Here is a 13,721-nt window from a genome sequence, read left to right as displayed (position 1 = left end):
GTTTCATGAGGAATATTTATTTATGTATTAATATATACATATCTAAATTGTTAATATCTAAATCTATACTGAAGAAAACTATTTTAGTAGTGCTTTGCAATATACTTACTTTTCATGAGTATACACAGTAATTTTTAAAAGAATGTACCGTATGTATGAATTCTTAATTCTATTACCTTGAACAACAACTTGGTTGCTGGGCACTAGAATCTGCTGTCCATCAGTGGTCTGTGCATATTGTAGAATGGTAGTACCCGGCTGAGTGGCAGCTGCATTGGTCATGGTTAATGTCTGCAGGCCCTGTACCCCATCGGTACCATTGTTAGCCAGCTGTATTGCTCCTCCCTGGGTAATGGCAACTAAAACCCAATGAATTTTATTGTTACAAGTTTAATTAATACCACAAAAAATTTTAAAACACACTAAACCCATGCAATTAGCAAAGCATATTCTAGGAGAAATTACTCTAGAAAATAACACCACCAAGGAAGACTTGGTTTATTCAAATAACTGTGTACTCAGGAAACCATATCCAATTTCTGTGAGAAATAAAGTCTATGAACTGTACTACAATAAATAATGCATGGTAACAACATAAAAAGTGAAACTCAAACTCTTTTTGAACTTATTTCAACTCCAAGGAGGTCCTTTACAACAATACTTTCTTTACAGTACCATCAACTCCCTCATATAATGGTTTACTACCTGCTGCTTTAATTGTAAATACATTTTTAAAGGTAGAAAATTAATTAATATAAGAAGCAACCAATAAATGTTTGTTAAAAGTATGATTAATAAGGCAATCTGTCAGTGAATTATATTTTCTAACTTTTAGAGCAATTTATAAACTTGTCAGTAGTGCACTTAGAAAGCCATGTAGAAGCATGACACTTCTCAAGGAGCTAAGGCAAAAAAAAAAAAAAAAAAGTCACTTGAGCTACAAGTTTAAGACTAGCCTGGGAAAAATAGTAAAACATCATCTCAAAATAAATAAATGAAATTAGTAATATTTAAGGAAAGAAAAAGAAAAAGCATTAATACATTAATGTCCAAGGCCCTGCCTGGGTTCAGTCTCTAGCACCTACCTACTACCCATCATCCCCACCAAAAATCTCATCAATGAAAGATGTGAAATACCCTGGATCTCAGTTACTATGATTGTCTCACGAAGTTTAAAACTAGAGACAGACTCTCATTTAGATGCACCTCATCTAGTTCTAAGCTCCATGTCTGGGTCTTCACAGAGCCTTCTATTGACTGCTGGTGAAGAAGCACAATAGCTACTATCTGGCAAATGAAAATCACTAAGCACTCATCCAAGTCAACTTTACACAACAGTGCAAAGAAAAAGTTACTTGAAAGGTAAGTTCTTATCTTGTTTGAAATACATGATCTTTGGATACCGGAACTGAAAAATATGATTGACTCCTCAGATAAATCCAAGGATCAAGTTTTCAAAAAAAAAACCTAAAAATTATAATTTTACCTGAGCAATTTCATAAATTTTGTGTGTGTGTGTGTGTGTGTGTGTGTGTGTTCGTGTGCACGCGCATATGATGGGCAAGTGCTGAGAATCAAACCTTCACACATGGTGGGAATACACCCTGTCAATTGAGGTTTGTTCCCAGCTCTTCATAATGGATTATAATTGCATTAAAAGGAAAGTTAAAAAAAAAAAAGTGTGGTACCAATGTGCCTAATTAAGTTATTGTATAACCGAAGTAAATTAATTTAGGATTATCAGTGAGCTCTGGGTAATTATACTATCCTGAGTGGTATGTGCACAGAAAATGGATAATTCACTGTTCAATCAAGAGCTATGAGTTCATGACTATTAGTTAGTCACTTTATCAAGGTGATAAATTTGTGGAAATTAACATACTAACATATATAATGCTATGTTAGCTAATTCCAGATTTTACTATCTTAGATGTTAAAAAATGTCTATGAATTATTCTACGATTAACTTTGTAAGATTACTTGGAAAGGTCTGGAGATAGGGCTGCTCTCTCAGAGAACTTAGGTTCTATTCCCAGCATCAACAGGGAGGCTCACAGCCATGAGCAACTAGTTCTAGGGGACGGGACACCCTCTTCTGGCCTTTGCTGGTACTGCACACATCTGGTGCACAAAAACACCAATACACATAAAATAAAAATACATGAAGAGGGTTGGGGAACAAGGACTTTTAAAGAATCATAAGGTTATCAAAATCAAATCTTCATTTCTCCTGGAGTTAATTTGCAAATTCAAGTGTATTTAATTAATATTCTACTTTTTTCTTGATTACACAGCAATAAGCTCAAAGTGAATGGAAGGAAAAGATATGGGCTACTCTGTTAAGATCATTTGATTTTGTTATTTTTCCTGGAAATCTAAAAACATCTGCTCTTATGTAACAGATATAGTTGTTTTAAACAATAAGGTCACACACACACACACACACACACACACACACACACACGACAATTCTTTGAAAATAAAAGTCTCATCTAAGATTTAAACATATTTTTAACTGTGTAATATTTATTTGTACACTTGATTACTTTAAAAGTATACGATAGTTCTGACAAAACCAAATTCATTAAAATAAGAAATTCATTATCTCTAGGTATAATTAAATTACTACCAAGAAATATGAACAAAGAAATATAATTATGTTAAATTTTAACTTAAATAATCTAAATACAATTAAATTGTAATAGCTGAGATTCTGTAAAGGACAGCTTATGGAAAAAAGCAGAATGAAAAAGGAGGGATGTATACAAGTAGGAAAGAATGAGAAAGAGGTTTACACAGGACTGCAGAGATGACTTAAGAGGTTAAGAACACTGACTACTCTTCTAAAAGACCCAAATTCAATTCCCAGCACCCACATGGTGGCTAACAGCCACCTGTAACTTCAGTTTCAGGGGGTCCAATGCTCTCTTCTAACCTTTACAGGCACCACATACATGTGCTGTTGATATACAATGCAAGCAAAGCACTCATACACATAAAACAAAAAAAAATTTTTTTAAATAAACAAGTTACAAAATAAGTAGTTTGCCATACATGTGAGTATTCAGTACTTTGTTTCTTAGTGGAAAAGAAAAGTCAAGAACATAATGCTAAATCACTTTCATCAAAGGCACACATGCATGTACAAAAGGATGGTATATAAGGTGAATAAAGCTTTAAGAAAACTCAAAGTCCTAGTACGTTTAAACTGAAGCATCTAAGGGAATGGTAGGCAATCCATTCCTCCTCCCCATCAGCTCCTGTGTGTCTTTCTTTTCTAATTCAAGCGAAACTCCCTGAGTAGTGAATTAGGACAGGGATAGGTTATACCCTCCGTGTGTTCATGCTGGAGAAGTCTTGTACAATATCAGAGAAGAACCATCTTGAACACTTAAAATAATCTGGGTATGAAGCTATGTAAACACACACATACAGACACGGAGCCAGGCCAGGGTGGGGAAGATGTACCTCTTTACAGCTACCAATAGTTTAAGGAAAAAAGTCCATCTAAGTTTATTTAGCTCAGTTATCACAGACAGTAAAGACAATTTATCAAGAACACCACCCCTAGTGTTCAGACAGATGATCTAGTGGTTAAGAACGCTTAATCCTCTTGTAGAGGACTTAGGCTTGGTTCTTGGCACCCACATTAGGTGGCTCACAATTGTCTGTCACTCTATCTCCACAGGATCTGATCCAAAGGCTTCCCAGAACTGCTGCACACATGTGATGCACATAAACTCATGCAGGCACACACACACTCATAAATAAAACTAGCAAATATTAAAAAATTACCCTTCTTTATAAATAATACCAAAAGTTTCGATGTTGGAAAAACGAAAAATTTTGCTTTAGGAATCTACTTTAAATACAGCTGGAATACAAATTACAGGTTTGCAAGCCAACATCATGCTAAAATTAAAAATAGTAATTTATGTGTGAATCATGTAAGAAACATGGTGGAAGGCAGGAATGGGTAAAAGAAAAAAGAAAGTGACATTCCCATAAATGCCTTTTAACAATTCTTCAATAATGTCTGACAGTAGGGCAAACAATATTGCCAGCAAAAGCTTTGGCATTTATCATTTCCTTAAAGAGAACCTAACAGTTTTCCTTCTCACTTTTCATAATAGAAAAACGTATTACTCACTATACTGCCCACTGCTAGTTTGGTAAATCGGGGTTGGCACTGTTACAGTGGTGATGGCAGGGGCTGAAGTCTCTTCTTCTGATTTTTCTTCTTCAATCCTTGGCACCCCTGGTGCATCAGAAGATAAGTCATTCAAAATTTTCCTAGAAAAATAAGGAGCTATTTTAATTAAAAAAAAAAAAGTCACTAAGTACAAATAAAGATTAGAAACTGCTAATGTATAGGACAAAAATTCAAACACATGAATAAACTCCAAACAAAGTAGGAACTTTAAATGTAAGAACTGCATGATGGTAATGGGGGGGTGGGGTGGATAATAAATAAAACTACGTATGTTTTGTTTTGTTTTATCTTATGCGTTAGGGTGTTTTATTTGCACATGTTTAGTGCCTGTAGAAGCCAAAGGAGGACACTGTATATCGTATGACTAGAGTTACAGATGGCTGTGAGATGCTATATGTGTCCTGGGGATTGAATTTGAATCTTTTAGAAGACCCATCTCCCTTTACCCACTCCAGCCTTCACAAGCCGTGTGTGTGTGTGTGTGTGTGTGTGTGTGTGTGTGTGTGTGTGTGTGTGTGTGTCCCCGAGACAGGGTTTCTCTGTGTGGTCCTGGTATCTTGAAACTCACCCTGTCACTCTATTTAGATCAGGCTGGCCACAAACTCAAGAGATCTGCCTGCCTCTGCTTCCTAAGTGCCAAGATTAAAGGCATGCATCCCCACCACCTGGCTTATTTTGGTTTTTAAGAAGGTGTCTTATTATCAATCTCAGGAAAATCACAATCCTCCTGCATTAGCCTCCCCAGTACTGGGATTACAGTTACACACCTTGCATGCTTGGTTCTCTCTATATATACTTATAAATTGTATCATGAAGAAATATTCCTTATTTAGGATTATGGTTGAAATTTAAACTAACAATTTAGTCTCCCAATGTAATCTAGTTCCCATTTGTATGAGAATCCAAATACACAGCTAAGACATTATCACATTCTAGTTGTTTGCTCTAGAGCATACTGGTTAATGAGAAGAAATTTCAAACAAATTCTTCATCAATAAATCCAGAGTCAGATATCTGAAAAGCTGGTTCATTTTACAAGCAGTTTGAATAGATTTCACAGTTATCACTACAGTCCTATTTCTTCAGCCCATTTCCTTTGCCTGTGTGATCTTTTAAGGTACTCGTGCTCCTAGAACCAGGGCACTTTGTTAAGCCTTATGGTTCCATCATTTGCAAATCTGATATACATGACTTCTGTTTTTTCAGAACAATTTCTGGTAAAAATATAAAACCACATGAGACCAAATGGAGCATCTTTTTGCTGTATACAAATTAACTGCTTTATAACAATAGGTTGTTCCAATAAAAACCTATTTTGTATAATCAATTTCATTTTTCTAACCTTGCAAGCATGCTATAAGTATCTTGCTATAAAGGCTACAATTCAGGAATTCATAAACTTCATATAAACAGTCTATCAGTGTGAAAATCTGACTATAAGGTAAGGTGGCATTATCCTTTATAACCCTCTCTGCATGATTTCTGAGGGCTTTCATTTGATTAGTAAAGCATGGTTGATTCAAATAATATTTGCTAGGATTTTGGCCAGAAAACTATTAAGGCAAACATAAAGCTGGTATTTTTGTGGGTTTTGTCTGTTTGATTGTTTTAAGTGTGAAGGTAGCAGGAAGTGTATGTGTGGAGTTGGTTCTTTCCTTTCATCTTTATGTGGACGTTTATCTACTGGAGTCATCTGGCTGACTGGCAGTTATTTGCATAGGATTTAGGAGAAGTCATGTGACTTGTTTCTAATACTTTGTTGGATTTGCTTCAGGATCAAAGGTATTATATAATAACATGAGATATACTTCAATGTCTCAAAATCTAATACACGTTATATAAAAAACAAAAGAGAAGGGCTGGAGATACAGCCTCAACTCCCAGCACCATGAGCAGCTCACACTAACTCCAGTACTAGGAGACCTGACATTTCTAGCCTCTGCAGGTACCTCATGCACATGGTGCACAGAAATACAAACACTCACACACACAAAACAAAAACAAATAGAAATGATTATACATATAAATGCCCATGATATATATCCTACAACATAAAATTTCTTAAGATCTCAAAATTAATTCACTTATAATATTTAGAATTTATAGTTGGGTAAGGATAGAAAAAGAGCTTAGTGGTAACTCTAAGTACGTATGTGGAGAAAGGTAAGGAAAACATCAACTACCTTTAAAAAAAAAAAAAAGGAGCAAGGCTAGAGAGAAGGCTCAGTGGTTAAGAGCACTGGTTGCTCTATTCTAAGACCTGTTTTGATTCCTAGAATCCAGAGTGACTCACAACCATGTGTAACTCAGTTCTAGTGGATCCACCATCTTCTTCTGACCTCTGTTGGCATCATGCACACAACTGAATACAGACATATGCAGAGAAAACACCCATATACATAGAACAAAATAAATCTAAAAATAAATAGGAATTTATATAGGCATAATTTAAACTAACACAGAAGGTAACTGTAAAATTCTGAAGTTTATTGAATTCTTAAGTAAGCATATGAGATTAGTAGGTATGTTGTTTCTCAATATACTTAATATGGAACCAATTGATATATGTACTAATTGTCTTTGACCTTCCTTCAAGGCAAGGCATAGACTAGGTAGGTAACATTACAGTTGAACTCAAACTAGAGGATGATAGCAAAGCACTACCCTAAACTATCAAATCCAGCTCTTTGTTAAGGCCCATGACATAAAAACGGCCTGTAAATGTGTAGCTAAGCAGATCAACAGTGTACCTGAGCACAACGCTAACACTCAAAGGTATCCTGAGCAGCCCTCAGCATAGCTACAGAAACAGAACAAGGGAAATGCTGTGCTACAAATATTAGAGCAGTGCTTCTCAACCTTCCTAACCCTTTAACACACCTCATATTGTGGTGACCCCCAAACAGAAAATTATCTTTTGTTGCTACTTCGTAACTGTAATTTTTCCATTATTAAGAATCATAATGAAATATCTGTTTTTCGAATGGTTTTCAGGGATTTACTAATTTAGAGTAAGTATTCTTATTTTGTACTGCAAATGTCAGCTTATTTGAGATGTAACTCAAGAGAAATAATCTGCAAAGTACTTGCTGGAGCAGCTTTATCAGTGTCCTGACATTTCTATTTGCCAAGTACTATGCCTTCCTGCACTCTCTGACTCTATTACATCACATACCTGTAGGAAGGCCTCCTTGAAAGGATTTCCCTTCGTTTTTGGGAATCAGTTACACTATCCACAGACTCCTGTGAATCTTCACTTTCTGCAATAGTTGAAATCTGAAAACAAAGAATAACTTTATCTTGATTATCAAATTTATTTCCCATAAAATATTTAAGTCCAATACAAAGAATATATATATAAATCTTATACATATTTCAGTTTCTAATGGAGACAACCATACCACTAAAATTCATCTCCTACAGATTAAAATGATGCCATGGACACAGAAACATCTGTCCAGAAAATGTTTTTAACTTCTCCCAAGAAATCAATTCTGAATATATATATATCGTCATGGCAATGATTTCTTAGAGTTGTTAGAATAGAACTGCCTAGCAAACTAAGTTTTCTGACACAAGTTAGCCCTAAGTTGATAATATGATTTCCTGTAATTGTTGTACAAACAGATTTACAGTTGTTTAAGTCAGTGATTCCTTACCAAATAGTAGACTGCTGGCTATCTTTATGTCAACGTGACACAAGCTAGCGTCATCAGAGAGGAGGGCGCCTCAACTGAGAAAGATCGGCTGCAGATAAGTCTGTAGGGCATTTTCTTATAGCAATTGACAGGGGAGGGCTCAGTCTATTGGGGGTGGTGCCATCCCGGGGTAGGTGGTCCTGGGTTTTGTAAGGAAGCAGGCTGAGCAGTCATGAGGAGCAAGCCAGTAAGCAGCACTTCCTCCATGGCCCCTGTATCAGCTCCTGCCTCAGGTTCCTGCCCTGTTTGAGTTCCTGCCCTGAATTTCTTTGACGATGAACAGTGATGTGAAAGTGTGAGGCAAATAAACCTTTCCCTCCAAGTTGCTTTGGTCATGGTGTTCATCACAGCAATGACAGCTCTAACATAGACACTGCCTTTCCTCCAAGTCAGTAAACAATCTCTACTGTACATAAACATGCTTCAAAAGTTGGCATTCTTGAGTAGAACTTCAAGGTAATGAATGAGCTGTGCCTTTCCGTTACGGGTCCTTAGACTGGGGTAAAGACTATGTGGGGTGGCAGAAACTAGAGTTTACCAATAACATTATGTGCCAAATTATATACTATCGCTTCCATGTAGTCCATTATTTCATACAGTAAACATCCAGTACCAGACGAGTCCTGGTCCTGTGTTCACTGAAGAAGACAGAAGAGCTGAGGCACAAGCAGGATAGGCAACTCTATGGGCCACAAAGCTAAGGAGTGTGGCCCCTGCTCGCAGTCAGTACTTCCACTTTAGACTTCACAAGCATTAAAACCCTGGTGGTTCCAGTGTCAGTGCTGTCACAGCAACAAGCTCACAGCCCTTTAGATTACTCTGGACTCAAAGTTTGCAAAACTTATATCACCAAGTTTTTCTAGTCTATACTACAGGGGCCTCGTGTGCTTTTCTCCATGTGACATGATGCTGTCACACTGAGAAGTAGACTTAAACAAGACAAAAGGGCCTGTGCGTGTTAGCATCACCTCAAAATAGTCAACAACAGCAGCATACAAAACCATATTTGGACAAATTTGAGAAATTCCAAAGGAATTTGGCATGCAGTCTAACTCATGTTGCTGACAGTGCTATATGATGCATATGCTCACTGCAGAGAGAAGTAAGGAATGCTCCAGCCGTTAAACTCAGCCCACTCTAGTGTCTCTACACAAATGTTCTTATGGACAAAGAGAAGATCAGAAACTGGGAAAAGAAAAAAAAAAAAACTTACAAGAAAAAGTCAATAGCCAATAAATATGTTCAGAGTGGATACTACTACGGCAAGTGTACTATGACACAGACAGACTCCCTAGCCCTGCATCCCAATGCTGGCGCCTAGGTAGGTACTACCACACCTCAGGGCTGTAGCTCAGGCGGAAGTGCCTGCGTAACATGAACAAAACCCCGGGTTTGATCCTCAGCACCATGTGAAAGTAAGTATGGTGCCTTAGGCCCACAAACCTAGCAACTGGGAGGTGGAGACAGGAGGATCAGTAGTTCAAAGTTATACATACCATATAGCAAGTCCAAAGTCAACCAGGGCTCTGTGACTCAACAACAACAAAAATCAAAATACATAAACAAATAAACTAAGTATAGATGTGTATTAAAATAAAATTCTGCTTTTTTAGCTGTAACTTTGTTTCCTACACCAACTCAGTGGATTTTGTTGCCTTTCTCTAATCTAAAAGATTTTGTCATTTGAAACAGAAAGGATTAACTAAAGTGGGAAAAACCCAAACCACATGGCTATAGAGCAAACCGACACTGAGAGGCCCGTGTACCACCTCACACTCACTCGGGCTTGGACGGTTATGATGCAGCAGTGCTAACAAATACAGCATCTGGTGTGTGGGGTGTTAACATGGAGGCAGCTTTGCATGTGGAGGCCATGAATACATGGGGAAACCCTGTAACTTTCAATTTTGCTGTGAATCAAGTTGCTCTTGAAAAGTAAAGCCTTACAAAAAAAAAAGTCAGAGGATATATGCTTTTTACACTAATAAAAATATCAAGATTCAATTTTATAACTATTCATAAATATAAGAAATTAAAAACAATTATTTAAAATTTAAAATCTAATACAGGTTTCATAATTATCACATTCCAGTAACAGAGTCCCCCTCGTGCCCTCACACCTCTTGCCATGTCCATGTCTGTCTCCCAAAGTCCTTAAAAAGGCTTTTACCTTTGGCTGTTTGTAACAGTCTGGACATTTCCAAAACCGAAACCATTACCTTTTTATAACTTAAAATTTTAAAAGAACTATACAGTGACTAGAAATTAAGAAATGATAAAACATTATTAAAACCATACAATCCTTTGCAAACGTGTTTTGTTTGGCTGGGATTAAGACTTGTGGTTTAGATAACTTTTTACTCAATGGATCAAAAAAGACCAGATCTTAAAACTTGATCTGCTATCTCCCTTACAAATAAGAAAACTGGGGTTGGAGAAATGGCTCAGGTAAGAACAGCTGATCTTCCAAAAGACCTGGGCTCAGTCCCACACTGATATGGAAGCTCACACCATCCCTAATCCAGTCTTCAGGATGCCCCCCTCTGGCATCAGCAGGTACATCTTGTACAGGCAAACATGCAGACAAATAAGAAAATTTCTCATGGGCAAAAATGTCTAGTTGTAAATTTTAAAATGTTATATATTTAAAAAGTTCTTAGGCTAGGCTAAATATTAAATAATTTATTCAAATAGAATTAAGTATTTTACTAACAGTAAGAACAACATCGTTAAATGTACTTCATTAAAAGATCACTAAGAGCCAGGCAGTGGTGACACACATCCCATCACTCAGGAGGTAAAGGTAGGTGTTATCTCTCTGGGCTAGGGGCCAGACTGGTCTACAGAGCTAGTTCTGGGACAGCTAAGGCTACAGAGACTCTTGAAAGCCCAAAAGATCATTAACATCTTTCAACAGTGATTCAAGTCAAGAATGGAGGTGCACGCCTTTAATCCCAGCACTGAGGCAAAGCTTTTGAGGGCTGTCTTTACAGTAATACTTACCCTGCCCACCCAGGGCAGGCCTGCATTTTTGGAAATGTGGCTGGATATCTACCAATTTGTTTTTAACTCTAAATGTAAAGACTAACAAACTAAGTGCCTTTTAGCTGTGCTTAGAAAATAATTATTTTAATTTCCATGTATCAATGAAGTGTCAATATATATCAATGTATTTTGATTGCTGGTCTATGATTATTGTATTGCACTCTAGCAAAAAGATATGGTTTTTTCCTTTTTTGCAACAAGATATTACTATATAAACCTTCGGGTGGCCTGAAACTTGCCTTGTAGGCCAGGCCAGCCTTTAACTCAGAGATCCAGCCCCGATTCTCTCTCAGCTCTTCCTACCCTTGCCAGTGTTAAAGATGTGGTCACATGCCCAGCTAGTCTCAAATTTAACAGCAAGGCTGGGAGAGTGGAAACAACTGAGGAAACTCTAAGTCTTTAAAGATTGAATTAAAAAGATAAACTGACACCGTTCACCATGAATGTTAAGAAAGCATTTTCCAATTTCTCCCCACAATTTCTTCTAAAAACTAATAATCCTTTCATTTATGGCTAAAGCCCCCTGCCCATAATGATAGCACAAAGGGACTTCTATTAGGTAAAATATCCCTTCAACGTCCTTGTTTGCCATCACCAAGAAGATCAGAAACTTTGGAACACTTGTCTTGGGCTAACAAAACAAAAACCAAATATTCTTCCCACCACCAAACCTACTACCCATTCCTAATTCAGACACAGCGATGCTATGTCTGTATGATAGCCAGAGAAGGGAACCACTGTGTTGTACAAGCCTTTACTGCTGTCTCCATCACGTCAAAGTATTAAAGAGTCTATCGACACTGAGTCTCCATCACTTTCCTCCCCTTTCTCACTCACTTTACTTAGGGAACCAGCAGGAACATACTACTCTTTCAAATAACAAACACCCTCATTTCCACATCTTTAGTTTGGCTTAGCTGCTTCTCCTGCTGTCTGGTTTCTGCTCACTGTGCTCCCCAACCACCTTAAATGAATTACAGCATACTTCCCTTTGCATCTTGCTCTACCCTTTCCCTTGTTTTATTAACTCTGCAGCACTTATCCTCACCTGACACATTTTATTTTCTCATAGTGTGTCTCTTCACTCAAGTGTGATCTTCATGAGAACAGAGATGTACTGTTTGCTCACTGCTGCCTTTCATAGCACCTAGAACAATGACTGGCACATAGCACGTGATCAATAAACATTTGTTGAAGAAATGGATGTCATAATTTACACTCATAAAATCTATGAATCTTTTCTGGTACATTTAGACAGCACTATATTGAAATGTGGTCCAAACTGGTTAAGTGCCACTATTAAGCCTGTATACACTGTGAAACTGCTGTCATTTTTGCAAGAATTCTCACATCATCTGTGAGATGTGGTTTATACATACAAGAATAAATTAAGGCAGTAAAGTGAAGCTGTACACAGAATATTAATTAATACAGCTCAGTCTCCAATATTACTATATTGAAATACATCAGCAGAAGTCCTACTATTCTTATTCTCTCACTAGGAGACACATACCTTGTATGTTTTGGAAACTTTATATATAACACTAACATTCTATCATCTGTAAGTCTGAAGGATACCTCACCCTGTTTAATAACCTCTTGTAAGCCACTACTTCCTAGTTATTAACACTAACCACTGCTAGCTGGCTCAAATAACCATGCAAGTTTAACACATTCTCCTGGTTTAGCGTATTTCATGAAAAAGAAACACAAATTACATCTCCATACAGTCCAGACTTTCAGGAGTCCATGTTTTTCAAACATGTATTTTTAAAGTTATAAGCATAGCTCACTGTGATAGAAATGTTATTCTTGAAAAGACAAACCCAGATTTCTATCAAAGTTAAGGACATTTAATACTTGAGTTTAAATTATTTTGCCCCAAGATAAGAATAAAAGTAAGAATAAAGGCACAATTAAATATCATATTCTATTAATTAAAAACTGTATTATGTATTTTGTAGCCTATTTTGTAATAGCAAAAACTTTCTGTAAGTGAAGGAGAAGGAAGGGTGGTTTGTGCTCAGCATCACTTGACCTATTACTATCCAAAGTGGGTCTGGTCTCTGAAACTCTTGACTAGCAGGCCAAGCTCTAGAGAAGAATGCAGGTATGGAGTTAGTGCTGAGACCATATGGAGGATGGCAAGACTGTATTCCCTAAAATACAGGCTAAGTCACAGGACTACTTATCACTGTGGTTTCTCAAAACAAGGCTTTGACTTGGCTAATACTGTCACTGCTTGTTAGTAATGTCCATTCCTAGTATCTTCAGGAAATTAGTAACTACAGGTCTTCACAGGACAACAGTTCTCTACCCTGAAAGTGTTAAAGCAAACCAGAAGTACAAAGGGAAGAAAAAAGTAGAGGAGGTAACATCAACTCTACAGCTTGACATAATGCTGACGAAACCTGATGTGGGTTTAATGACAAGAACAGCCTGGTTCCAGGACAAAGGAGCAAGCACCTTTCCCCTTTGTGAAAATATCAGTCAGTTCTGGCTACCATACAAGAAAAACACAGCAGATCCACTCTAGAAGAAAACAGCCAAGGCTGAGCAAGAGAAATTAAACATATACCATATAATAAATGCTGAAGAAAAATAGAAGCTTGTTGAATCTTGATATGTTTCTGTATAGTAGGAAGAGTGTGGGGAAAGAAGGGAAAGGAAGAAGTTTGACAGAAACAGTTAGATTTTGCTTAGTTCTTGTGGTCAGCAGGTCCCCATTTTAGAAAGGCATTCTCTGACTAACTATACAGTATTTC

The 13,721-nt window shown here is 37.1% G+C and overlaps 1 protein-coding gene across 5 annotated transcripts in view; it reads right to left on the bottom strand.

The window, feature by feature from the left end:
• Positions 1–13,721, bottom strand: part of Creb1 (cAMP responsive element binding protein 1) — a 68,337-nt gene that overhangs the window by 29,270 nt on the left and 25,346 nt on the right. For 3 of the 5 annotated variants that reach the window (XR_004387729.1, XM_032901223.1, XM_032901224.1), the window contains 3 exons: positions 7,389–7,489; positions 4,151–4,293; positions 177–359 (listed from right to left, as the gene is read on the bottom strand). Coding sequence is in view for 4 of the 5 variants with exons in the window: in XM_032901223.1 (XP_032757114.1) it covers positions 177–359; positions 4,151–4,293; positions 7,389–7,489 (427 nt within the window). In the remaining variant the exon portion in view is untranslated. Of the gene's footprint in view, positions 1–176; positions 360–4,150; positions 4,294–7,388; positions 7,490–12,004; positions 12,283–13,721 lie in introns of those variants that run through there. The other 2 variants (XM_032901226.1, XM_032901225.1) reach the window with 2 other exon arrangements.

Source organism: Rattus rattus, chromosome 4, assembly GCF_011064425.1.
Source record: "Rattus rattus isolate New Zealand chromosome 4, Rrattus_CSIRO_v1, whole genome shotgun sequence".
In the NCBI taxonomy this organism is placed as follows: domain Eukaryota; kingdom Metazoa; phylum Chordata; class Mammalia; order Rodentia; family Muridae; genus Rattus; species Rattus rattus.
This window is presented reverse-complemented; position numbering and strand designations above follow the sequence as displayed.